This window comes from Sceloporus occidentalis, unplaced genomic scaffold (assembly GCF_023333645.1).
Source record: "Sceloporus occidentalis isolate IW3139 unplaced genomic scaffold, rSceOcc1.0.p SCAF_49, whole genome shotgun sequence".
Taxonomy (NCBI): domain Eukaryota; kingdom Metazoa; phylum Chordata; class Lepidosauria; order Squamata; family Phrynosomatidae; genus Sceloporus; species Sceloporus occidentalis.
The window spans coordinates 7,372,281-7,400,079 of NW_028317029.1; the positions used below are offsets into that span (position 1 = coordinate 7,372,281).

Below are 27,799 nucleotides of genomic sequence, written 5' to 3' on the forward strand. Positions count from 1 at the left end.
GTGATATGACATCATATTCCAGAATTCAACATGTAGAAGCTGTGGATAGACAAGCCTTTATTTTATTGCATCAGGGATGAGGGTCTCTGAAGTAGCTAAAATCATTTTGGACACATTTTACCTTTGTCTTTCTATTAGTGTTTGGGCAAAGAATTTCATTTTCTGCCCTTTCATTTTAGATAAAATTTGGCACTTTTTAATTTCGAAATGAAATTCGGAGGCCAAAAATACATCTCTATCTTTTTCTGTATGGGGGACAGAAAAAGAGAGAGATGTGTTTTTGGCTTCCGAATCTTGTCTTGTCTGTTACCTTCTCCACTTGTTTTCTTATCGCCACTGATTACTTGGCAGATGCAGATACCATGCTGACAGGGAGCAGGGAAGAGTGGGGGAAAAGTCAGTATGCGAGACAATGGGTCATGTAGCGCAGTGCTCCTAAACCCTCTCCTCAAGGCACACAACGGTCCAGGGTTTACTCAGGTACGTCTAAGGTGTTTTTGGTTGTTAATTATGCAGCACCCTAAACACACCTGAGTAATACCTAAATCCTGGACTGTTAGGTGTGCCTTGAGGAAAGGGTTGAGGAGCACTGGTGCAGCGCACACATGCAGTGCCTGTAATAGAAACTGCTCTAAATTTTAACCCCTTCAATCCCAGGGGTTTTTGGTACCTCAAGTCCCGGAGCAATTTTGCCATTTTTGTGCTATGTCGGTTCAGCGATTATTCTCTTTTCCTGCGAATAGTGTATCCATGTAAACTATGTATTATTATTTCAAGGAGAGATAGAACTTTCTTTTGATACCATAGTTGGATGATTAGCTAAAAAATTTAGAATGAGAAATTTAGTAAATCTAGCGAAAATTTGAAAAAAAAAATTATATTTTTAAAATTTCCCCTCTGAATCCTCACAAAATTAGGTAAAGCGATGGAAAATCCCCTCCAAGTTTATCAATTCAGGTGTCCTGATTTCAGAAATACCTAATTTATATAGATTTTCCAGACTTTCCCAGCACTTATAGGGAACATACTAATAAGGTATACATTATTCATAGAATTGTTATGCTTATGGCCTAAAGGGTTTGGGGGTTGTGAACAGGGGCAGGAGGGCTATACTGGGTAGATGTTGTGTTAGGGCAATGGGATATAAGGGTTTTTTAATTTTTTTATTTTATTATTTATATATATTTATTTTATATATATTTTTTATTTTTGGTATTTTTTTTGTTTTGTTTTGTTTTGTTTTAAATGGTTTTTGGATGTACTGGTACTTCCATAGGGGACTGAAGGGGTTAATACAATCCTTGCTTGTCTGTAGAGACTAATGCACAGCTTTCCTTACAGACCCTGAAATGTTAATTGTCATTTGTATATTAATAATGCTTCTCTTGGGATTTTTACTTTTAATTTAATGTAATAACATTTTTGTATGAATTTGTGAGCATTTGCTGGAGGTTTCTTATGTCTTCAATATATAGTAAAGACATATACAAGATCCTTTGAAATGCCTGCTAATCTTGGGTGATATGTGAGTGCAATTGATGCTTAATAACAACTAAAAGGATTTCAAAATACTACACTATATATTTTTCTCTTTTTTGAATGTATTATTTTTAAGGTCAGTTTCAGATTGAAGAGTCTGATACATTTCCAGGTTTATTAATTTATTATTTTTGTATACATTTTTGTCACATTAGCACATGAACCACCTTTTTGTCTATTTATTCTTATGGTGTAATAAGGGGTTACATAGGTTCACATTGCAGTTGGTGAGAGGGTAGAGCACTGTGTATATTATTAATTTTTTTTGTTTTTTACACTTAATAGCCAGTACATAAGTTTGCAATATTTCTAGAGAAAAATACTATGAAAATTTCAGCCAGTGGTAGCTCTAACCCTGAGTGAAAAGATTAAGGGGGACCCTGTGTTATGTACAATTGAAAAGGAACAATTATACATAAATGAAGATCAAATACATATGATCACAAGCTTATTAATGAACAAGATGCATTATACCAATATAAATTTAAAATGAATATGTGCCTCACACTTCCCACTTTCTCTGAGGGTCCCTTAGACCATATAGAAGAACACTTCAAAACCCATATTTGTTTACGTGAAAAACATCAACTCTCTGAATGCCATTTTGTGGTTCATATGAAGGTATGCTACTTGCTAGTGACTTTGGTGAAGTGGATTGGAAAAGAGAATATATCTACAACAGGTAACACAGTAGGCATATGAGACAGGATCTTACACTGCTGTGGGCTATAACTTCCATGGTTGTCACCTATGCTATTGGAAGGAGATGTATGATTACACCACTGCTCCTGTTCTTTCTCATAAATGACAGAGAACCGGTAGAGTTATATATGACCCCCAGGGCTGAGAAGGATTATAGTTTATATGGATATGTCAGTAACAGAACGTTGATCGAAATCCTTTACCTACGGAAAGAAAAATGGTATAAATGTCATAAAAAAGTAACTAATTGTACAGAAAGCAAGTAATGAAGTCCGCAATGAATATGATTTGTTAGCAACCCCCTATTACTACAAACTACAATGTTTAACTACACTTTACAATTCCAGGGCATGCCAAGCTAAGGCCAACCATCCAAAAGAATGGATATGGTACCAAGGTAGAAGTACAGATGCGAGATGCAGAGCGCCAGGGTACGCCGAAGCTCAAAGACAAGTATGAAGAACAATCAAAGAAACTTTTATTTGTCCAAGAAGAACTTAAGAAAGCCAGTTGTGGATTTGTGGTTTTTGCTGTGACTACTCAGTATTTCTTCCAGAAGGTAAGAATGCAAAAAATAATTAATAATATCTGCTTTACTTCAAGCTCCTAAACACTCTTTACACTACGTATCAGTGATCTGGCCGCAGTGATTTATTGTATTGACAGTGTACCCACCAAGACTGGCCAATGAATAGAGCAAAACATTAGTACTATGATAACTAACTTTTATTTTAAATGGCTGCTGGGTCTGGTCTGCTGTTTATGAACATTACAAAGACATTGTAATTTCCTTTCATTAAAGTATTCCTGTTTGATTTGCTGCACATTAACAGTAGAAGATAGAAACCTATCAATTTAGAACGTAGAAGCGCAATAAAAACAGCAGTCTCAAAATATGTAATGCTTTAAAACACATTTATTGATCTGGAGTTAGGTTGACAACGTCTCTCAAAGAAATGCCATTGATTTCAAGGAAGAGTCGCTTTCAAGGGTTTTACTATTAAAACTATATATAGCTTTTTAAATCAATGTTACAAATGCTGCATGAACCAATCAACAACCAACAAACAAGAGCTGTACATTAACAGACTGGAAAAAATGATGCAGGCCATGTGGAGAGGACATTAGGATGAACACTCCCATGGAACAGCTTGCTAAATATATGTATGTTTTGTAGCATATAGCTAGGGTATATCTGCTAATCCAGCTATGATGTACAATGATGTATCCATAGTTAAAAGAGATTTTCCTTAAAGGAATGTACCACAGGGTGCCCCATTTATTGAACCGTATGATTGCCACTTAAGGGTTACCATAGCTACTATCTTGTTTTTTGAGGGACACACACACACACATACATACTTTTCAAATGTTTGGCTTTAGGAGGACCCAAATCCCACAATGTTTGCTTGGTGTGATTAGATCCAACATCAGGGAATGGTTTTAAAATCAAATTGTACAATGCATTATGATACTTCATAACGTGTAAAATGTAAGTTTACAACCAGGGCCCACTCTATCAAATATCGCTTTGTCTTAGTCTCTCATTTCTTTGTCATACCTCTTGAATATATACTAGCTGTTTTCATGGAAAACAAGAACATTTCTAGCTGTAACATAATTGCAAAAGGGTTTACTAATGATCAATTAGCTTTTTAAACTAAAACTTGATTTAGCGAACACAACGTGCCATTGGAACACAGGAGGGATGGTTGCTGATAAAGACCCTCTGTATGTCAATGAAGATATTTAATTAAAAATCAATATTTTCCAGCTACAATAGTCATTCACAACATTAACAACATCTACACTGATCCTTCTGAGCTCATTTTAATAGGCAAAATGTGCTTTTCTTTTAAAAAAACAAGGACATTTCTAAGTGACCCCAAACTTTTGAATAGTAGTGTATGTATTGTAAGAAGCCCTGCCAAACTTGTTGGCGGAATATAAATAAAACATAATATAATAATACTTTTCTCAGTTGCATAAATAGGTCACAAAGTTGCATAAAACATAGTGGTTAAGCCCCCCCCCCCAGCCACATCTATAACTACACATCATAAAACAAGTATGCCCCTTGTAGCCATTTGGAATATCGGGAGGTACCGTATTGGCTCGAATATAGGCCGCACTTTTTTCCCCCACTTTAAGCTTTTAAAGTGGGGGTGCGGCCTATATTCGGGGTCTAGCGCCCGACGCCCGGGACATGCAGTCCCGGGCGCCGGGCAGGCAGCGGGGTTTGGATACAGATCCCCCGCAGCGGTGCAGGGGACCTGCATCCTAATCCCCGATACGCTCAGACAGCCTCCCCTGCCAGCACTTCCCACGGTGCCGGAAGTTGTGTACACGTATTGCGTAGATGTCTCCTGCCGGCCCCACAAGACACCCGGGAGTCTGCTCCGGTAAGTGAGGAGGACAGTGGTAGCATATCTCGGGGAGGGAGGACAGTGGCAGCATATCTCGGTCAGGGAGGAGGACAGTGGCAGCATTTCTCGGGGGGGGGGGGGGGGAGGACAGTGGCAGCATATCTCGGGCAGGGAGGAGGACAGTGGCAGCATATCTCGGGGAGGGAGGACAGTGGCAGCATATCTCGGGCAGGGAGGAGGACAGTGGCAGCATATCTCGGGGAGGGAGGACAGTGGCAGCATATCTCGGGCAGGGAGGAGGACAGTGGCAGCATTTCTCGGGGGGGGAGGACAGTGGTAGCATATCTCGGGGAGGGAGGACAGAGTGGCAGCATGTTTTTTTGGTGCTTTTTTAAAGAAAAAAACGTTTTCTTTAAAAAAGCACCAAACTTTTAGGGTGCGGCCTATATACGGGGGCGGCCTATATCCGAGCCAATACGGTATTTGTTTTATATATTTAGACAATATGTTACTAGGAGGAATGCAGTTATAGTTACAGCGATACGGTTGTAAGGGTACATTGTAACACAATTAAACAATTCAAATACAAATACAATTGTAGTTTACAGCCATCTAAATGTCAGTGGTTACATAATCTATATTTATTAAGGCATACTTTACACTAATAAGGGCAGAGATGAGAGACAAAATGTTAATGCTGTTTAATGAGTAGTGTAATCCAATAAAGGATAATGATTTTTTGGAGTTAATGACTAATGATCTTACCGTTCATATTAGCAAACATATTAGCTCAGGTGCACCGCAGATTCAGTAATTAACAAAAACACATTTTCTTTAGCACGACTTCTGCATATATTCCACACAGTGTGTATTAATCTAAAATATTTAACATATAAAAGAGATGGTAAGAAAGCAACTTGTTTGTGTATACAACTTTACAAATAAAGCTAATAGTTCATTGGTTCAGCAGTTGCAGTGTAACATTGTTTTTATCTGGTTTGTCAGCTTGGTATGATTAACTTTGAGCAGTTTTGAGAAAGGATATTCAGACAAATTGAGATTAAGTGTGATTTTTGGAGAAATCTCCGACTTCTATTATGTACCAGCAAATACTGTACGTTGCTACACAGTGCTGGATCATATCTGAGAATTCCCCTTAATCCAGGGATTTGCTTTCACCAAATGTAACTGACTTGTAAAGGACGCTATTGCCTTCTAGAGGTTAAGATGTGGTACTGCGTTTTTTTACGATGTTTACGATGGATACTTGGAGAGGTTGGGTAAATTCCATGAAATAGTTAACAATGTAACAAGAATTAAACATTAATCAAAATAGTACAAAATAAAAATAATTTTTTAAACCGTCCAAGATGCAAGTCTACAAATTGAGAAGAACATTTATCGTTTATTTTAATTTGATTAAAAAAAAATTGTTGTGAGTCAGTGCTTTGGACATTGGAGTACAAAAAACTGTATTGTACTTGATTTTTTAAATAATTTAGTTTTAATTTTGGGATAGCATCCCTTACCCCCGGGTTCTAATTGTAATAATATACAACATGTTTAAAGGTGCATTAGCTTGTACTTAACAATAAATAAAACAGGCCATAGCTGTCATTCTAAGAGATATTCCCTGTGCTGGTCCAAGGAGGACCACCAGGTTTATATGTGCGTTCGTTGTGCACAAGCAGAATGCATGTACCGTATTGGCTCGGATATAGGCCGCCCCCGTATATAGGCCGCACCCTAAAAGTTTGGTGCTTTTTTAAAGAAAAGGTTTTTTTCTTTAAAAAAGCACCAAAAAAACATGCTGCCACTCTGTCTCCCCCCCCCGAGATATGCTGCCACTCTGTCTCTCCCCCCCCCGAGATATGCTGCCACTCTGTCTCTCCCCCCCCCGAGATATGCTGCCACTCTGTCTCTACCCCCCCCGAGATATGCTGCCACTGTCCCCCCTGAGATATGCTGCCACTGTCCTCCTCTGCCCCCCCCCGACTTACCGGAGCAGACTCCCGGGTGTCTTGCGGGGCCGGCGGGGGACATCTACGCAATACGCGTATACGGCGTATGCCGGCACCGGAAGTTGTATACGCGTATTGCGTAGATGTCCCCCGCCGGCCCCGCAAGACACTCGGGAGTCTGCTCCGGTAAGTCGGGGGGGCAGAGGTAAAACGCATCGTGCGGACGGTCCGCGTGGGAAATGCTGGCAGGGGAGGCTGTCTGAGCGTATCGGGGAGTAAGATGCAGGTCCCCTGCACCGCTGCGGGGGATCTGTATCCTAACCCCGCTGCCTGCCCGGCGCCCGGGACTGCATGTCCCGGGCGTCGGGCGCTAGACCCCGAATATAGGCCGCACCCCCACTTTAAAGACTTAAAGTGGGGGAAAAAAGTGCGGCCTATATTCGAGCCAATACGGTATTTATCCACACTGCCCCCTGGTGAGTGGGTCCAAAATTGCTTTCCTTTTATAAATGCTAGCATGCTACATAATGGTAGCGGTTAGACCAGGGAGTTTCACACAAACATTTTACAGGGAAAAATGGCTTATTCAGATCTTTTTCAAATTATATTGGTGCACTAAAATAATTTCATTTAAAAAAAAAAACGGACAATGAATTGATCAACTGTTGCAGTGGAAACAATAGAGCAAATGGTGTTTGTGATATTTTGTTAGTGTAAGAACTCCAGGCCTCGTGTCACAAACTGACCAGAGTTTGAGTAAATCCTTGCTTTAAACAAAAAATGATTTAATCAGTTGAAACCATCTTGATTGAGCCTACAGTGCTCATGTTCGGATACCCAGAAAATCTGGTTCTGGCCCTTGAGGCCTTGAGTTTGACATCCCTTTGACATGTACTACTTAAATTAATTTGTCAAGGATTTGTGTATGAAGATTCTTTCCAAATTTCTCCATATCATAGGAGATATCTGAGATGAGAAATTTGCTGTGAGAATTCTGATTGATTTATTCATTTTTGCAGATTACCTTGCCCTTAATTTAATTACTCCTATCTACATTTTATAAAATAAATGAAAACACAAACATTTTGTTGAATGTTATCTGCTGTTGAAGTAAAAAGTACTTTTGCAGTAAAACTTTTTCCCAGCTTTGCACCTGATTAGTATAAAGCCCTCCACAAAGCAAACATTAAAAAAATTAAAACCAATGTCTCTCTTAATGCACTGTCCATTATAGCAAAATATTACAATATCATGATTCCATTAGCATTTAAGCGCTACGTAAATTGTTGGCACTATATAAATAAAAGATAATAATTTAATTGGTTGAGTGTCTGCACATCCAGACATGCTAACACACACTACTACTCACTTTATGCCACAAATCACATCATCATCAATCCCTTACCATCACTGAAGCTTTTTGCACACGTTTGCACACTTTGTGAGCAGCCACATTACTGCGGGGTCACATAAAATTGCATTAGCATCCTGCCTCAGGCAGGAATCTAAGTCAAACTATCCCAGTTTAAAGATTTTTTAAGCCATATAAGTAGCCAATTAGTGGCACAAGTACAGGACCAGAGAGGGTTCATTGTGCTGCAGCTCTGCAGATTCATCTTCTTCTGATGTCCAATAGGCTCCCAGATCATCTAAATTTGCTTCTCAAATAGCAAAGCATCATGAGTATACGAGTATGCCTGTGAAACATAGAAATAAATGATTATGTTACTACTATAACCGGAATGACATAGATATTCCTTTCAACCAAAAAACAGTAACAAAATGATATAAATGTATTCTGGGGGTTACCCTTTAATATAAACGTTCTAAATATGACAGATGTATTGGGTTACTTTGGTACCTAAAGTGTTACTCCATTCTCAAATTTTAAATAAATAAGTCTGGAAATAATTCTTTCAAATGTTCTTTTTTCATATTAATGACATAATTGTGTTTTGAAGCCAGTGGATATAGTTAATGATCTGTAGAGTTCATTTAAATCTGTTGCTTCAAGAAAAGAATTCACACTGAATACCCTTTAAGAAAATTAAACTGCTTGAGGCCACGGTTGACCTTTCACATCATACTTGCGTTATAAACGTTTCTCAGCCTTTCTCAGTTTAACTCAAATGGACTTGGACAGCAGAGACTGGCACTTTTGTATCTTGACATCTCTGGAGGCTCATCCCTGTAGGAGTCAAGAAGAGGGCAAGGAAAGATAGCTAGACAAAGCCTTGAGGACAAGGGTAAAGACTGGGCACAGTCGCACATGAGTTATATTAAGGGCTGCAAAAAATTGCTTCAGTGATGTGACAAAAATGCAACACATAATAACTAAGTGAACAGATTTCTTAAAGTGCTAATATATTATGTTTTAACATGGAAGGGCGTATCTAGACTACTTGACACCCAGTTCGGATCCTGTATGTGGCACCCCCTTTAAAAATGTAAAGACACAAAAGTTTGTAAATTGTATGTCAACTGGAAAAACCTAGACATCTGAAAAAAAAGAAATTAACTGATAAATAAGTTTAAATAAATAACATTTACTGTACAGGTATTCACAGCATAACCCCCTATCACTATATACTGAGCCAGACATTGATGGTGGTACAGTGTAACCCCCATCACTATATACTAAGCCAGACATTGGTAAGCCAGACATTGGTAGGCCCTGCTTGTGCTGTCTCTGCCCCTGAAACAGCCTGCCTGTCCCATTTCTGACACTAAACACATACATACATTACACTCACTCACTTACTAATTTATTCATTCACTATTGAGAACTGTGTAGAGTCCCCTTCGGGATATGATGTCAAGAAGGATGGAGGGCTGGTGGCACTGTCCTGGCGAAGACTGGCACTGACAATTAATGCGTTTTTTTGTTAAAAATTGTTAGCACATCGCAAAGATAGTTATTAAGGTTACTGAATATCAAGTTTATTTTAGGTTACATGTAAACCTTATGGGTTTTATCCCATATACCGGTATATTAATTCAATTTTAGGTAATGTAAAAGTAACATAGTAACATAGTTCATAAGGTTGAAAAAGGACCAAAGTCCATCAAGTTCAACCTATATACATTTTGTGTCCCTACTGTGTTGATCCAGAGGAAGGCAAAAATCCCTTATGAAGCAGATGCCAATTGCCCCATACCAGGGGGAAAATTCCTTCCCGACTCCAAATATGGCAATCAGAATAAATCCCTGGATCAACGTTCTGTCCCTATTAATCTAATATCCATAACTTGTAATATTATTGCTTTCAAGAAACACGTCCAGGCTCCTTTTGAACTCTTTTATTGAGTTTACCATAACCACTTCCTCTGGCAGAGAGTTCCATAATCTCACCGCTCTTACTGTAAAGAACCCCCGTCTGTGCTGGTGTAGAAACCTTCTTTCCTCCAGCCGTAGAGGATGTCCCCTTGTTATAGATACAGTCCTGGGTATAAATAGGTCCTGGGAGTGATCTCTGTACTGCCCCCTTATATATTTATACATAGTTATTAAGTCCCCCTTAAGCCGTCTTTTTTCCAAACTAAATAACCCCAATTCTGATAATCTTTCTGGGTACTGTAGTCCTCCCATTCCCCTTATTACTCTGGTTGCCCGTCTTTGAACCCTCTCCAGCTCCACTATATCTTTCTTGTACACTGGTGCCCAGTACTGTACACAGTATTCCATGTGTGGTCTGACTAGTGACTTGTACAGTGGTAGAATTATTTCCTTGTCGTGGGCATCTATGGCCCTTTTGATGCACCCCATGATTTTATTTGCCTTAGCAGCAGCTGCCTGACACTGGTCGCTACAGGTAAATTTACTGTTAACTAAAACTCCTAAGTCCTTTTCCATGTCAGTCGTCCCCAGTGTTTTCCCATTTAACACATATTCCCAGCCTGGATTTTTCTTCCCCATGTGCATAACCTTACATTTATCTGTGTTGAACCTCATCTGCCACATCCCACCCCAAGCCTCCAAAATATGCAGATCCATTTGTAACCGTGCACTGTCCTCTATTGTGTTAACCACGTTACAGAGTTTAGTATCGTCTGCAAAGATTGATACTTTACTATACAATCCCTCTACAAGGTCATTAATAAATATATTAAAAAGAATAGGACCCAAAACTGACCCCTGTGGTACCCCACTAGCAACAGTCACCCACTCAGAGTATGTACCATTAATAACCACCCTCTGTTTCCTATCACTGAGCCAGTTACTTACCCACATACACACATTCTCCCCCAGCCCAAGCATTCTCATTTTATGTACCAGCCTTTTATGTGGCACCGTATCAAATGCTTTGGAAAAATCAAGATATACGACATCCAGCGATTCACCCCGATCCAGTCTTGAGCTCACCTCCTCATAAAAGCTGATCAGGTTAGTTTGACAGGACCGATCCCTTGTAAACCCATGCTGATATGGAGTCATACATTTATTTTCATTGAGATACTCCAAAATAGCATCTCTTAGGAAACCCTCAAACAGTTTACACACAACAGAAGTTAAACTAACAGGCCTATAATTCCCCGGGTCACTTTTTGTCCCCTTTTTGAATATTGGCACAACATTTGCTATGCGCCAGTCCTGGGGAACAGACCCTGTCACTATAGAGTCCTTGAACATTAGAAATAGGGGTCTGTCTATTACATTACTTAACTCCCTTAGAACGCGGGGGTGAATGCCATCTGGACCTGGTGATTTGTCTATTTTGATTTTTTTTAGGCGGCACTGCACTTCTTCCTGGGTTAGACAGGCGACATGTACTGGGGCATTTATCTCATCCTGCTGTATATTACCTGGCATTTCATTTTCCTCTGTGAATACAGCAGAGAAGAATATATTTAATAGATTAGCTTTTTCCTGATCCCCGTCTATAACTTCTCCCTCATTACTTTTTAAGGGGCCAACGCTTTCATTTTTAACCTTTTTACTATTTATATAGGTAAAGAACATTTTGGGGTTTGTTTTACTCTCTTTGGCAATGAGTCTTTCTGTCTCCGATTTTGCTGCTTTTATCTGATTTTTACATATTTTATTTTTTTCCCGATAGCTTTTTAGTGCTTCCTCACTGCCTTCCTGTTTTAGTAGCTTAAATGCCTTTTTTTTGCCATTTATTGCCCCCTTTACATTTTTATTTATCCACATTGGTTTTCTCTTGTTCCTGACTCTTTTATTCCCATACGGTATGTACCTTTCACAGTGAGAATTTAAGATATTCTTAAAAATCTCCCATTAAGTGTCTGTACTCTTGTTTTTGAGGACATTTTCCCAATTTACAGTGTTAAGGGCTTCTCTTAGTTGATCAAACTTTGCCTTCCTAAACTTCATAGTTCTTGTGGCTCCTCTAAGAGTTCCCTTATTGAAGGACAAGTTATAATGTATCATATTGTGATCACTATTTCCTAGATGCCCCCTGACCTGCACATTAGTTACTCTGTCAGGTCTGTTGGTTAATATTAAGTCCAGTAGGGCGCCCCCTCTGGTCGGGTCCTGTACCATTTGGGACAAATAATTATCCTTACTTATAGTCAGAAACCGGTTTCCTTTATGAGATTCACAGGTCTCGGTTTCCCAGTTTATGTCGGGATAGTTAAAGTCCCCCATAATAACCACCTCATTGTGATTAGCTGCCTTGTTTATTTGCTTTAATAATTGATCTTCTGCTGCTTCCATTATATTTGGTGGCTTATAGCAAACCCCGATCAGTATTTTATTATTTTTCTTTCCATATATTTCTACCCATAATGACTCCACATTATCATTTCCCTCACATATATTCTCCCGCAGTGTGGCCTTTAGGCTGGACTTTACATAAAGGCAAACTCCTCCCCATTTTCGTTTTTTTCGATCCTTCCTGAATAGACTATAACCCTGTATGTTAACCGCCCAGTCATAGCTATCATCCAACCATGTCTCTGTTATACCCACTATGTCATAATTTTCTTCAGACATTATTAACTCCAGTTCGTCAGTTTTATTGGTCAGACTTCTGGCATTAGTAAGCATACAATTTAGAGGTGTATGGTTTTTTCCCTATGAAGCCTATCCCTATTAACTATTCTAACCCCTGCCTCCGCTCCACCCCCAGGTACATTTATAAGCCCCAGCTCTCTATCTACACTATCTTCCCCTTCTATATTGTAGTTTCCCTCCCCCCTTTCCCTAGTTTAAACACTCCTCCACCCTTCTGGCCATCTTCTCCCCGAGCACAGCTGCACCCTCCCCATTGAGGTGCAGCCCGTCCCTACCGTAGAGCCTGTATCCGACAGAAAAGTCGGCCCAGTTCTCCATGAATCCAAACCCCTCCTTCCTACACCAGCTTCTGAGCCACTTGTTTAGCTCCCTAATCTCCCGCTGCCTCTCTGGTGTGGCACGTGGTACAGGTAATATTTCAGAAAATACTACCTTGGAGGTCCTTGCCTTAAGCTTGCTACCTAAGACCCTGAAATCATTTTTAAGGACACTCCGCCTACCTCTCACTTTGTCATTGGTGCCAAAAGGTTAAATGCATTTACACAAAACTCCATTAAAACAAAAAGAAAGTATATAGGATTGAAAGGTTGATAACACAATGTCCAAGGACTACTTTGGATTACTACCTTAGGGTGGAAGATGTGGGTAAAGAGGGGTAAAAAGGAGATTGTAGGATACAAATTATCAAGAAAGACTAGAGGGAAAAATTTTACAACAAGATGTATTATAAGGAACTGATTAAGGACCGTCATCTTGGAAAAAGGGCAGACTAGATGGGCTGAATAGTTTTTATCTGCTGTCAAATTCAGTTTCTATGCCATGATGTAACCAAACACCATATTATCTAAAATATATTGGAGGCAATGTTTCCTGAGAGCCGGGGGGGGGGGGGGGTGATATAAAAGACTTATTAAACAGGAGAGAAGTGGGGTTTTTTTAGAATAGTTTATTAATATTTCATGTACAAAATAATAAATACATACAAATACATACAAAATATACATTACACAATATGTAGTAGTATTCAGCATTCATACCAACATGCAAACATTATAGGACACACTGATTCAAGCGAGGTAAAGGGGAGCCCAAACATTTTCCTTAGGTTATTAAAGAAGATCACTGCGACACTGTTCCCATTGGGGTGTAAGTTTTAAGGTCAAGCTGCAGAGGCCAGATTGGGATATATATAATACATAGTAACATAGTTCATAAGGTTGAAAAAAGACCAAAGTCCATCAAGTTCAACCTATATACATATTGTGTCCCTACTGTGTTGATCCAGAGGAAGGCAAAAAACCCTTATGAAGCAGATGCCAATTGCCCCATACCAGGGGGAAAATTCCTTCCCGACTCCAAATATGGCAATCAGAATAAATCCCTGGATCAACGTTCTGTCCCTATTAATCTAATATCCATAACTTGTAATATTATTGCTTTCAAGAAACACGTCCAGGCTCCTTTTGAACTCTTTTATTGAGTTTACCATAACCACTTCCTCTGGCAGAGAGTTCCATAATCTCACCGCTCTTACTGTAAAGAACCCCCGTCTGTGCTGGTGTAGAAACCTTCTTTCCTCCAACCGTAGAGGATGTCCCCTTGTTATAGATACAGTCCTGGGTATAAATAGGTCCTGGGAGTGATCTCTGTACTGTCCCCTTATATATTTATACATAGTTATTAAATCCCCCCTAAGCCGTCTTTTTTCCAAACTAAATAACCCTAATTCTGATAATACCCTAATTCTGATAATAATACTACTCAGAGATATGGCAGAAATATAACTAAACAATAAGATTAACATTTAAATTTATATCTTGAATATAATCAAACCATAAGGACCAGATATCTAGAAAGGTTTTGATTTAAAGAATAAAAATATCTTTCCATATTTGCTTGAAACATAATTTGCTTGATTATCTCGGTCCAAGTAGGAGCTTCAGGATTACGCCAAGATCGAGCAAGGCAGATCTTTATGGAAAGTAATATATTGACTACCAATATTTTACATGAGCTAGATGAAGAAGGTAGACCCAGATGAAAGAGCCAAACATAGGAATAAAGAGAAACTTTACATTTAAAAAAAAAAAAAAAGAAGCCTAGTTGTTTCGTGCTTAATATTCCCTAATTTGCAACATGCCCACCAAATATGAAATTGTGATCCTATCTCGGAGCTACATCTCCAGCATGTACTTGAATTTGAATTTGAGAATCTACTTAATCGAAGGGGGACTAAATACCATCAATGTAAAAGTTTGAAATACATCTCATGGAGATTTACTGAGTGAACTGCTTTCCTAATCATTAACCATATAGCTGTCCAGTTTTCCATAGGGAAGGAAATATCACAGTCATTTTGCCATTTCTGTATGGAAAGAGGTATTGTAACCTTTTACAGTATCCAAAAAGGATACTATCCTTGAAATTAAGTTTTTTTTTTTATAATGTTTATTAATAAATATGTCGGGAACAGAAGGTGGATGGACTACCTGGGACCGCAAGAAATGTTTCAATCTGAGATATGAAAATAACTCGTTATCATGAAGCCTGAACTTTATCTCAATATCTGAAAAAGTCAGAACAGGGTAATTCAATATAAGATCTCCAAGTGTCTGAATATTAACAAATTGGACATTAAATAAGTCTATATTCTGGATATAGTATTTTAACACTTTCAAAGGAGTAGAGACCGTCAAATCTATTTTTGCTCCAAACAGTAACCTAAGTTTATAACTAGTTTTTATAGCGTCTTGTATAATTGGGTTTGTGAGTTTTTGTTGTTGTAATACAGAAGGGTTAAGCCAAAAAAGATTTAACAGGTCCTGTTCTTTCGCCTGAGCCCTTTCACAAAGAAGCCAGCCTAAATTTTTATCCTTTTTAATATCCCAGTATAATACGTGGGTAAACATTACTACTTCATGCAACATTTTTAGATCTGGAAGCCCAAGACCTAACTGTCTGACACTTCTTGTAATCGTTTTCTGGTTGATTCTAGACTTCCGATGTTGCCAAACGAAGGAGAAAAATAATTTAAAAATTTTATCCAAAATACGCCCGGAGACGCAAAGTGGAATGATCCTAAAAATATATAGAATTTTGGGAATCAAATAAGATTTTAACAAATTGACTCTACCGAGCCAAGAAAATTCCACTAATTTCATTCTTGCTATTTGAGAGACAATGTCATTCAGTAAAAGATTGTAATTAGTGGAAACTAATTTCTTTAAATTAAACATTAATCTTATACCCAGGTAGTCCACCCAATCCTTTGTGGACTCTAAATGGTACTGGTCCGTAAGAAAAATCTTTTGCGCAGGCGAAAGATAGGCAGTCATCACCTGTGTTTTAGGGAGATTTAATCTATAGTTAGAATGTAGACTATATTCTCGGACGGCCGACAGTGCCCCAGGGACAGATAACTCTGGGTCTCTCAATGTGAGAATAATGTCATCAGCATATAAAGTTATTTTAAAAATATGGTCATCAAATTTAAATCCTTTAATTTTTGGAGATGATCTAATTAATATAGCTAAAGGCTCAATAGTCAAGGCGTACTACAAAGGAGCTAGCGGGCATCCTTGTCGAGTGCCATTAGAAATATTAAAAAGAAGGACCTATCACCTTAGCACTAGGGATACTATATAAGGCCATCACACTTTTTTTAAAGAAACCGGTGATCCCAACAGCGTCTAAAGTAGTAGTTCCAGCTAACTCTATCAAATGCTTTCTCTGCCTCAGATTATAAAGAGACTTGTGATAATCTTTAAAGGCTTCTGCCTTTTTGGATCTTTAGACTGGGTTTAAAGTTTACACTGGGTATAAACAGAGTGGGAGATCAATTGTTATACTGAATAACGTTATTATGCAACATACAGTATATAAGAGATTTATATTATATACACTTTGTGGCATGAATATTATACACACTGTGTTGTATATGTTATGAAACATTAAACTTAATGCATATTAATTGGGGCATCTAGCAACAGGATTTCCTATTTTAGGAATTTATTCTTTTTTATGTCAAGATGTTGTGTTTCACTTCATATGGGGTGTATTCATTAAAAATTATAATTAGAACCTATGTAATATGTTATCCTTAGATCCCATGGTATGTACGTAATATGTGTTTTTGTGACATTATGTCTACATAAATACTAAGGTATTTCTAGCTATTTATACTGATATATTGATAACATGTGATCATCTTCATCTACATGTAATTATTATAAAATATGTAAAGGTGACCTTTTAACCCTTAGAGACAGTTCTTTTGCATTTGGAAGTGGCCCCCCCTCCCCCCCGAATTTCCTTAGTTCAGTGAATATACAATAACACACACTTTCACTAAAACACCATAAAGATACAAACATATGCACATACACCCTCTCATTCTCTCCCTCTTTCTATGTTGTGTTGTGTTTTAGGCACCACTAATCCTAGGCTCACCTCTGATACTCTACCACTATATACTGACACACACTCATACTAACACCACACACAAACATACACACTCTTAACACCCTACAGTGACTTACACACACTAATAGCATACACTTATATGCTAACACCATACCTTATACAAATACTATTACACACACTAAACACCTAACACACACTTTAACACATCCCCATACATATATGCATACTCCAGAGATCTCCAAAAATGCCAGTGCCAGAGATGTGCTAGCGACATTTGACAGACTGACAAATGGACTAAAGCAGATGCTGATAACCCTTTCTTGATCAGGATGTACCATTACATCCTGCGGTTGTTACTATTGAGGAAGCAGGACCTAGAAGAATGTTCTGCATGTTAATGCCCCCTGGTGCCACACTTCTGCACATGTAACTGCTTTTTAACCAATCGAATCAGATTCATTCAATAGACAAAGGCAACGTAAGAAACATTGCCTTTGTTTGTGTTCTCTGCCGCTCTCCATAATGAGCTGGACAAAGACTAGAAAATATTACAGCTTAACAAAAAGCACATGGAACACTATTTTATAACCTTTTATTAAATACATTTAACAATTACTTATTATGGAATTATTGTGTTAACTTTTCTAAGTTGGAAGTTTTAGGGATAGCTTTAATTTGGTAAGTAAGTTGCATTGGTGAGTTGTTAGGTCTAAGTTTAGCTAGTGGGGGATTTGAACTTATTTTTTTTTAATTTTAATTTGTTGATAGGATTGTTTGGTGGATTTTAGCTAGTAGGTAAATAGGTTTACTTACTGGTTAGTAAGTGGAAAGTTGTATTAAAATAAAGATTGTATTTGGTGTATTTAGGGTAGGTTTGGTAGCAAAGTTTTGTCACCCCTAAAAATTCATATGAGATAAATATATTTGAAGTACATTCTCATTGCTATTCTACATTTTAGTACACCTGGGTGACTAGGAACAGGTAATTATTTAATCTTGACATTCTGTTTTTACAGGGGTATAAATATTAGGCAACACATTGGCCAAATTACTGTAGCCATTCATCTCAAAGGGTAAGACCAAGAAATATAGTTGTGATGTGCGGCAAAAGGTTGTTAAGCGTCACAAAATGGGAAGTGGCTATAAGAAAATAGCAACAGCATTGAAAATGTCCATTTGCACCATTAATTAACCCAAAATGTTGTGAATCAACCTGAAAGAGGATTTATGTCTATATTGTCTCACTGTGAAGGGGATGGTTTGAGTGGCAAAAAATCTGACACTGATCCAAAACATACCCCAAAATCAACACAAAAATTGTTTACTGACCACTGTCCTAACATGGCCATCCCAGTGTGGACCAGTATTGCCTAAAACAGTGCCAACAATTGTGCCACCCATATATTTAACTTTTTTTTAAAAATAAACCTGTGTTGTGTTTGCAATTGTTTGATAGCCATGAAAGCAGAGCATTGTTTGTTTATTGTTTGAAGAAAAGATCAAACGGTTAAACATTCTGGCCAGAAACAAAAATGTGAAAAACAAAATGAGAAAAAAAGAAAGTTGGAGAATGATGTTGTGGAAACAGCTGCATAAGACATGTTTATATGCCCCTAGATAAATACCCTGTTGTCTAGTTGTTACAAATACATTTTTGTATTGGGTTAAATTAAAATATGAGGCCACCATACCACCTCAAAGACACAAGCCCACTAAAGTTTGAAAAATCAAAATGTGCATATTTCAATTTAGACTTTATAACATCCCTAACACATATATTATATATATATATATATATATATATATGTATATAAAAAATATATAATATTATAGGATTTACCAATATTCAGGGAATGTTTTTGACCACATTCTCTTTCATATTAGATTATAGCACATGTAATGGAGAATGGTTTTGGAAGGAAGCCCCAGTTGTCCTGAAAAAACCCCAACAATATATGGTTTGTATGTTTACATTAAATGAGAGAGGGGGATTTACAGCTGTACAAAAGAGAAAACGCCGAAACCCCTTGCATCCTCATGTGTAAACTGTGTCATTAAGGGGTTAAATTGCTATCGATCTACTGCTTGTCTCAAGCAGCAGTAGGACCCCTCCCATCAGCCGGCTGGTAGCTTGCTGCCGGGATTCTTCAGCATAATAGTGACACAGAGGCTGCACAAACAGCTGTATCACTGAGACAATACAAAGGCACCGGGAAGATCGCAGCTTCTCCTTAGGATTTAGCACTAAGCTGAGGTTCTGGATGTAGTTGCCCCCCCTGGGGCACGATGGGCCAGTGCTGTGGCAAGGTTTGTTTTTGCTGTCATTATTCAGACCTGACTCTGACTCCCCTCTTTCTTTCTCTTGTACCAAGGACAGAGCTAAGATGAGCAGAGGATGGTTGATGCCTCCTTTGTCCAGCCCTGGAGTCTTGCTATTCATATATAAATAGTCTGCTAGTATCCTGTATAGATCGTGCCTCTATCAGTAACAGTAGTAACAGTTGGTTTCACATACACTGTATCATGTCTGCGTATATATATATATATATATATAATTAACTTTCATGTGTTATTCTGGCTTTGTTTTGGTGTAAGGGTTGGTTAGTTGGATTGTAGCTTTCTCTGCATCAGGTACTATTTTACACCAGTTGAAGGAGTTAATTAACCAACATTATACTGGGATTGAAGTGGTTAATACTATTTCCTCCCACCCATGAAGGTGTTGTAGTGAGGTCACAGCCAATCAGATAAATTTTAATAATAATAATAATAAACCGCAGCCTCTTCACAGCCACGCCTGGGTCAGGGAAAAAAACAATGGAAACCAGTATAGTCTTTACTTTTATTTTTTTATTTAATGGCATATCATGATATACAGTTTGGTTACTTTACTGCATTTGCATCTTCTGCTTATGCTGGGAAGCTGTTTCACTTATCCCAGTAAATGAAAACAGCTTTACATTCTTAAAGCTTAAAATTTGGAATAGAAATGTATACATTCTACACCGTGTTAGTACTGTAAAATACTATTTGATTTGTTACAATACATAAACACTCTGTCAGGGTTTAATGTAATAACAATAGTTATAAGGAAAAAAAAAGTTTTGGCAGGATATGTTCTGTTAAAATGTATTAACAAAAATATCTATTTTCACTACAGAGTGCCAAAGGCCTTATGAAAGAAAGAGAGCTAGCAGCTGAGCTTGCGGCAATCAGAGAGGAAGTTGGTGAGTAAAACACGTTCTAGGTGTGCAAATGGTGAGGTACATGGAAACTGGACAATGAAAACGATTATGCTCCACTTGTGTCCAAAATGTATTCCGTGATCAACTTTGTATTTCTTCCTGTTTAGTCTGAAAGTGATTTCATGTAAGATTTTCTAGTTCCAAGCTCTTTCAATTGCGATTACTCCTACCAAGTGTCCCTCTTTTGAAGGGACAGTCCATCTTTGGGACCCAATCTTTCTGCCCCTCTTTCTTCCCCTGGTGTCCATCTTTTTTCTAGGATTTGAAAGTTTTTCTAGTTATTAGTAAATCACAGTATTTTACATCCCCAAAAGTTTCAATAATGTGTATGGTATTAGAAACAACAAAAATAGGTCTAATAAATTACATTTTGGAAATAAAATACACTATTACTCCTATAAATGCCTTGTATAGTTACAGCCTTTTGGCTTAGATCAAAGCTTGGTCCTCTGGCTTTAAGACCGGAAATGCAGAGAAGCCTGAAGTGTTCTCATAGGCACCCTATTTGGTCCATCAGGGTGCCCATCACAGGTGGTGCCTCTGTGGAAGAGTACATGCACACTCTAGCGCACGGATCTGGTACGCACACTAACCCTTCCATGAACTATTTATTTTTTTCTCACTTGCCTGGCCTATGACTGGCAGATAGCACATTTAATGTTTAATGCCAGCTATAGGCTGGGATCTGAAAAAGGTTTTTGCTGTTTCACAGAATTCACTTTTTGTGCACTTTTTATATGGATTTTGTATCGTATGACAGAAAGCATGACAAAATTGGGCTTCAAAATAAATAGCAATTGGCAGGACGTAAAGATGTACAAAATGTCTTAGAAAAGCCCTGCACCCTAGCTTGGGCCTCTAACCTTTATAGCGCTGTGAAAAAGCTTTTGCCCTTTTCCTAATTTCTTCTTTTTGTGCTTATTTATTAGACTTGGGCACCAGGGGGCTCTTCGTGTTCGTCTTCGTGCTCGTCTTCGGGGAAAAAAAAATCTTCGTATTCCGCGAATATTCGCCCGTTCCTGTCTTCTCTTCGGGCGAATATTCGCGGACATTCTTCGTGCTCGTTTAATCTTCGTTTTCCTCCTGGTTGCCTAGCAGGGGTTAATACGGGGTTAATAACACATCACAGCAGCAGCTGCCGTGAAGGTACGTGTGTGCAGCTCTATTGGTCGTTTCGGCAGGGGGCTGGTCTGGCATCAACGAGTGAATTGCAGAACTGCAGAATGCACTTCATTCGTTGATGGCAGGCGAGCCCCCTGCCGAAACGACCAATAGAGTTGCACACACATACCGAGGTGTACTGTCCATAGATGTTTAATAAAAGAATAGGGAATATTTTACATTTTTAAATTGATTTTGGACCACTTTACATGCCTAACATTTGCTACCTATTTACAATGGCATACTTTGCAACAACCCAACTTACTTATTGGACAGGACTGGAAAATAGCAGGACTGTCCACCAAAATCTTGGGTGTGTTGGCAGGTATGCTGATGGAAAAATGTTGGACAAGAACTAAAAAATAGCTTAGGGTTAATGTACGGTTATGTTTAAGATTAGTAGCAGTGCACTGGTTTGGTTAAAGATGGATTATGTCTAAATAATAATAATTTAATTTTAATGTTTTTTTAAAAAAAAAAAATAGGGGTTTATTTAAATGTATTTTAAAGTTAGATTTATTATTTAGTACTTGATTATATTTATTAAATGTTTATAGTAGCGTTACCTACCGAGCTATAACTACCTATGTGTATTTGCATTTTGCATACCTAGTTTAGCTAAATTAGATGGGACAGGACTGGAAAAAAGCAGGACTGTCCCTGAAAAAGTTGGGTCTGTTGGCAGGTATGTGGATGGAAAAATGTTATAGGGTGAAGTGTGAGTTATAGTGTTAATGTAATGCTATTAGTGAGTGAAGGCCAGGGCAAATAACAAGGAAAAGGTCCTTGTGTTTTGTGCATTGTAAGTGTGTGTGTATGTGTGTTATGTGTGATGTCACTGTGTGTTATATGTGTTATATGTGTTATTGTGTGTGTTATGTTTGGTTGGTTGTGTATCAGAAGGAAAATAATGAAATGGAAAAGGAAATGGGAAAGGCAAATGAGTGGGCAATTGGCGACCCGCTCACCTGTTTCACCCCAGGGCAAAGCACCCAAACACTGTCAGTCTTAGACGTTTGGCAGCAGACTTCCAGAGCTCAGACACAAGGCCCTAGCGTAAGCTGGCCACTCCGGCGGAGGTAGCAGGCGTTGCCACACCGCAAACAGAGGCAGCCAGGGGGGAGAAACTGCCCTTACCATTAGGGACATTTTGGGCATGACTCTAGCCAGGAAGCGAACTGGCAGAGAAGAGATGCTGGCACCACCACCAGCAGCAGCATTGAAAAGGCGAATGAGTGGGCAATTGGTGACCCACTCACCTGTTTCACCCCAGGGCAAAGCACCCAAACACTGTCAGTCTTAGACGTTTGGCAGCAGACTTCCAGAGCTCAGACACAAGGCCCTAGCGTAAGCTGGCCACTCCGGCGGAGGTAGCAGGCGTTGCCACACCGCAGACAGAGGCAGCCAGGGGGGAGAAACTGCCCTTACAATTAGGGACATTTTGGGCATGACTCTAGCCAGGAAGCGAACTGGCAGAGAAGAGATGCTGGCACCACCACCACCACCACCACCACCAGCAGCATTGAAAAATTGGAAAGGCGAATGAGAGGGCAATTGGCGACCCGCTCACCTGTTTCACCCCAGGGCAAAGCACCCAAACACTGTCAGTCTTAGACGTTTGGCAGCAGACTTCCAGAGCTCAGACACAAGGCCCTAGCGTAAGCTGGCCACTCCGGCGGAGGTAGCAGGCGTTGCCACACCGCAGACAGAGGCAGCCAGGGGGGAGAAACTGCCCTTACAATTAGGGACATTTGAGGCATGACACTAGCCAGGAAGCGAACTGGCAGAGAAGAGATGCTGGCACCACCACCAGCAGCAGCATTGAAAAGGCGAATGAGTGGGCAATTGGCGACCCACTCACCTGTTTCACCCCAGGGCAAAGCACCCAAACACTGTCAGTCTTAGACGTTTGGCAGCAGACTTCCAGAGCTCAGACACAAGGCCCTAGCGTAAGCTGGCCACTCCGGCGGAGGTAGCAGGCGTTGCCACACCGCAAACAGAGGCAGCCAGGGGGGAGAAACTGCCCTTACCATTAGGGACATTTTGGGCATGACTCTAGCCAGGAAGCGAACTGGCAGAGAAGAGATGCTGGCACCACCACCAGCAGCAGCATTGAAAAGGCGAATGAGTGGGCAATTGGCGACCCACTCACCTGTTTCACCCCAGGGCAAAGCACCCAAACACTGTCAGTCTTAGACGTTTGGCAGCAGACTTCCAGAGCTCAGACACAAGGCCCTAGCGTAAGCTGGCCACTCCGGCGGAGGTAGCAGGCGTTGCCACACCGCAGACAGAGGCAGCCAGGGGGGAGAAACTGCCCTTACAATTAGGGACATTTTGGGCATGACTCTAGCCAGGAAGCGAACTGGCAGAGAAGAGATGCTGGCACCACCACCACCACCACCACCACCACCACCACCAGCAGCATTGAAAAATTGGAAAGGCGAATGAGAGGGCAATTGGCGACCCGCTCACCTGTTTCACCCCAGGGCAAAGCACCCAAACACTGTCAGTCTTAGACGTTTGGCAGCAGACTTCCAGAGCTCAGACACAAGGCCCTAGCGTAAGCTGGCCACTCCGGTGGAGGTAGCAGGCGTTGCCACACCGCAGACAGAGGCAGCCAGGGAGGAGAAACTGCCCTTACAATTAGGGACATTTTGGGCATGACTCTAGCCAGGAAGCGAACTGGCAGAGAAGAGATGCTGGCACCACCACCACCACCACCACCACCACCACCACCACCACCAGCAGCATTGAAAAATTGGAAAGGCGAATGAGAGGGCAATTGGCGACCCGCTCACCTGTTTCACCCCAGGGCAAAGCACCCAAACACTGTCAGTCTTAGACGTTTGGCAGCAGACTTCCAGAGCTCAGACACAAGGCCCTAGCGTAAGCTGGCCACTCCGGCGGAGGTAGCAGGCGTTGCCACACCGCAAACAGACGCAGCCAGAGGGGAGAAACTGCCCTTACCACTAGGGACATTTTGGGCATGACTCTAGCCAGGAAGCGAACTGGCAGAGAAGAGATGCTGGCACCACCACCACCACCAGCAGCAGCATTGAAAAATGGGAAAGGCGAATGAGTGGGCAATTGGCGACCCACTCACCTGTTTCACCCCAGGGCAAAGCACCCAAACACTGTCAGTCTTAAACGTTTGGCAGCAGACTTCCAGAGCTCAGACACAAGGCCCTAGCGTAAGCTGGCCACTCCGGCGGAGGTAGCAGGCGTTGCCACACCGCAAACAGAGGCAGCCAGGGAGGAGAAACTGCCCTTACAATTAGGGACATTTTGGGCATGACTCTAGCCAGGAAGCGAACTGGCAGAGAAGAGATGCTGGCACCACCACCACCACCACCACCACCACCAGCAGCATTGAAAAATTGGAAAGGCGAATGAGAGGGCAATTGGCGACCCGCTCACCTGTTTCACCCCAGGGCAAAGCACCCAAACACTGTCAGTCTTAGACGTTTGGCAGCAGACTTCCAGAGCTCAGACACAAGGCCCTAGCGTAAGCTGGCCACTCCGGCGGAGGTAGCAGGCGTTGCCACACCGCAAACAGACGCAGCCAGAGGGGAGAAACTGCCCTTACCACTAGGGACATTTTGGGCATGACTCTAGCCAGGAAGCGAACTGGCAGAGAAGAGATGCTGGCACCACCACCACCACCAGCAGCAGCATTGAAAAATGGGAAAGGCGAATGAGTGGGCAATTGGCGACCCACTCACCTGTTTCACCCCAGGGCAAAGCACCCAAACACTGTCAGTCTTAAACGTTTGGCAGCAGACTTCCAGAGCTCAGACACAAGGCCCTAGCGTAAGCTGGCCACTCCGGCGGAGGTAGCAGGCGTTGCCACACCGCAGACAGAGGCAGCCAGGGGGGAGAAACTGCCCTTACCATTAGGGACATTTGATTCATGACACTAGCCAGGAAGCGAACTGGCATCGAAGAGACACTGGCACCACCACCAGCAGCAGCAGCAGAATTGGGAAAGGCGAATGAGTGGGCAATTGGCGACCCACTCACCTGTTTCACCCCAGGGCAAAGCACCCAAACACTGTCAGTCTTAGACGTTTGGCAGCAGACTTCCAGAGCTCAGACACAAGGCCCTAGCGTAAGCTGGCCACTCCGGCGGAGGTAGCAGGCGTTGCCACACCGCAGACAGAGGCAGCCAGGGGGGAGAAACTGCCCTTACCATTAGGGACATTTGATTCATGACACTAGCCAGGAAGCGAACTGGCATCGAAGAGACACTGGCACCACCACCAGCAGCAGCAGCAGAATTGGGAAAGGCGAATGAGTGGGCAATTGGCGACCCACTCACCTGTTTCACCCCAGGGCAAAGCACCCAAACACTGTCAGTCTTAGACGTTTGGCAGCAGACTTCCAGAGCTCAGACACAAGGCCCTAGCGTAAGCTGGCCACTCCGGCGGAGGTAGCAGGCGTTGCCACACCGCAAACAGACGCAGCCAGAGGGGAGAAACTGCCCTTACCACTAGGGACATTTTGGGCATGACTCTAGCCAGGAAGCGAACTGGCAGAGAAGAGATGCTGGCACCACCACCACCACCAGCAGCAGCATTGAAAAATGGGAAAGGCGAATGAGTGGGCAATTGGCGACCCACTCACCTGTTTCACCCCAGGGCAAAGCACCCAAACACTGTCAGTCTTAGACGTTTGGCAGCAGACTTCCAGAGCTCAGACACTAGGCCCTAGCGTAAGCTGGCCACTCCGGCGGAGGTAGCAGGCGTTGCCACACCGCAGACAGAGGCAGCCAGGGGGGAGAAACTGCCCTTACCATTAGGGACATTTGATTCATGACACTAGCCAGGAAGCGAACTGGCATCGAAGAGACACTGGCACCACCACCAGCAGCAGCAGCAGCAGAATTGGGAAAGGCGAATGAGTGGGCAATTGGCGACCCACTCACCTGTTTCACCCCAGAGCAAAGCATCCAAACACTGTCAGTCCTTGGCGTTTGGGAGCGGACTTCCAGAGCTCAGACACAAGGCCCTAGCGTAAGCTGGCTACATTGGCGGAGGTAGCAGGCGTTGCCACACCGCAGCAAGTGCAACCAGGGGGGAGAAACTGCCCTTACCATAAGGGACATTTGAGGCATGACACTAGCCAGGAAGCGAACTGGCAGAGAAGAGACACTGGCACCACCACCAGCAGCAGCAGCAGCAGCATTGGAAAAGGCGAATGAGTGGGCAATTGACGACCCGCTCACCTGTTTCACCCCAGGGCAAAGCATCCAAGCACTGTCAGTCCTTGGCGTTTGGGAGCAGACCTACAGAACTCAGACACAAGGCCCTAGCGTAAGCTGGCTACACCGGCGGAGGTAGCAGGCGTTGCCACACCGCAGCAAGTGCAACCAGGGGGGAGAAACTACCCTTACCATCAGGGACATTCGAGGCATGACACTAGCCAGGAAGCGAACTGGCATTGAAGAGAGACACTGGCACCACCACCAGCAGCAGCAGAATTGGGAAAGGCGAATGAGTGGGCAATTGACGACCCGCTCACCTGTTTCACCCCAGGGCAAAGCATCCAAGCACTGTCAGTCCTTGGCGTTTGGGAGCAGACCTACAGAACTCAGACACAAGGCCCTAGCGTAAGCTGGCTACACCGGCGGAGATAGCAGGCGTTGCCACACCGCAGCAAGTGCAACCAGGGGGGAGAAACTACCCTTACCATCAGGGACATTCGAGGCATGACACTAGCCAGGAAGCGAACTGGCATTGAAGAGAGACACTGGCACCACCACCAGCAGCAGCAGAATTGGGAAAGGCGAATGAGTGGGCAATTGACGACCCGCTCACCTGTTTCACCCCAGGGCAAAGCATCCAAGCACTGTCAGTCCTTGGCGTTTGGGAGCAGACCTACAGAACTCAGACACAAGGCCCTAGCATAAGCTAGCTACACCGGCGGAGGTAGCAGGCGTTGCCACACCGCAGCAAGTGCAACCAGGGGGGAGAAACTACCCTTTCCATTAGGGACATCTGAGGCATGATTTCAGCCAGGAAGCGAACTGGCAAAAGATACTGGCACCACCACCAGCAGCAGCGTTGGAAACGGAAAAAGGTGAATGAGTGGGCAATTGACGACCCACTCACCTGTTTCACCCCAGGGCAAAGCATCCAAAGACTGTCAGTCCTAGGCGTTTGGGAGCGGACTTACAGAGCTCAGACACTAGGCCCTAGCGTAAATTGGCTACACCAGCGGAGGTAGCAGGCATTGCCACACCGCAGCAAGTGCAACCAGGGGGAGAAACTACCTTAAACATTAGAGAGAAAAAATTTAACTTTCCAAGCTAAGAGCTGGGTAACCCAATTTGGGCAGATTGAATTTAAGAAAGGCAATCTGCTCCATCAGATGAGGTGCCATGCGTGAGCGCTGTGGACTCAGTATGTTTCCAGTCATAGAAAA

The 27,799-nt window shown here is 41.8% G+C and overlaps 1 protein-coding gene across 1 annotated transcript in view; it reads left to right on the plus strand.

The window, feature by feature from the left end:
* LOC149288989 (microtubule-associated tumor suppressor candidate 2-like) overlaps positions 1 to 27,799 on the plus strand; it is a 146,532-nt gene that overhangs the window by 88,027 nt on the left and 30,706 nt on the right. Inside the window, exons 7-8 of the mRNA XM_089491221.1 lie at positions 2,589 to 2,800; positions 20,131 to 20,197. Of these exons, the coding sequence (XP_089347347.1) occupies positions 2,589 to 2,800; positions 20,131 to 20,197 (279 nt within the window). The remainder of the gene's footprint in view (positions 1 to 2,588; positions 2,801 to 20,130; positions 20,198 to 27,799) is intronic.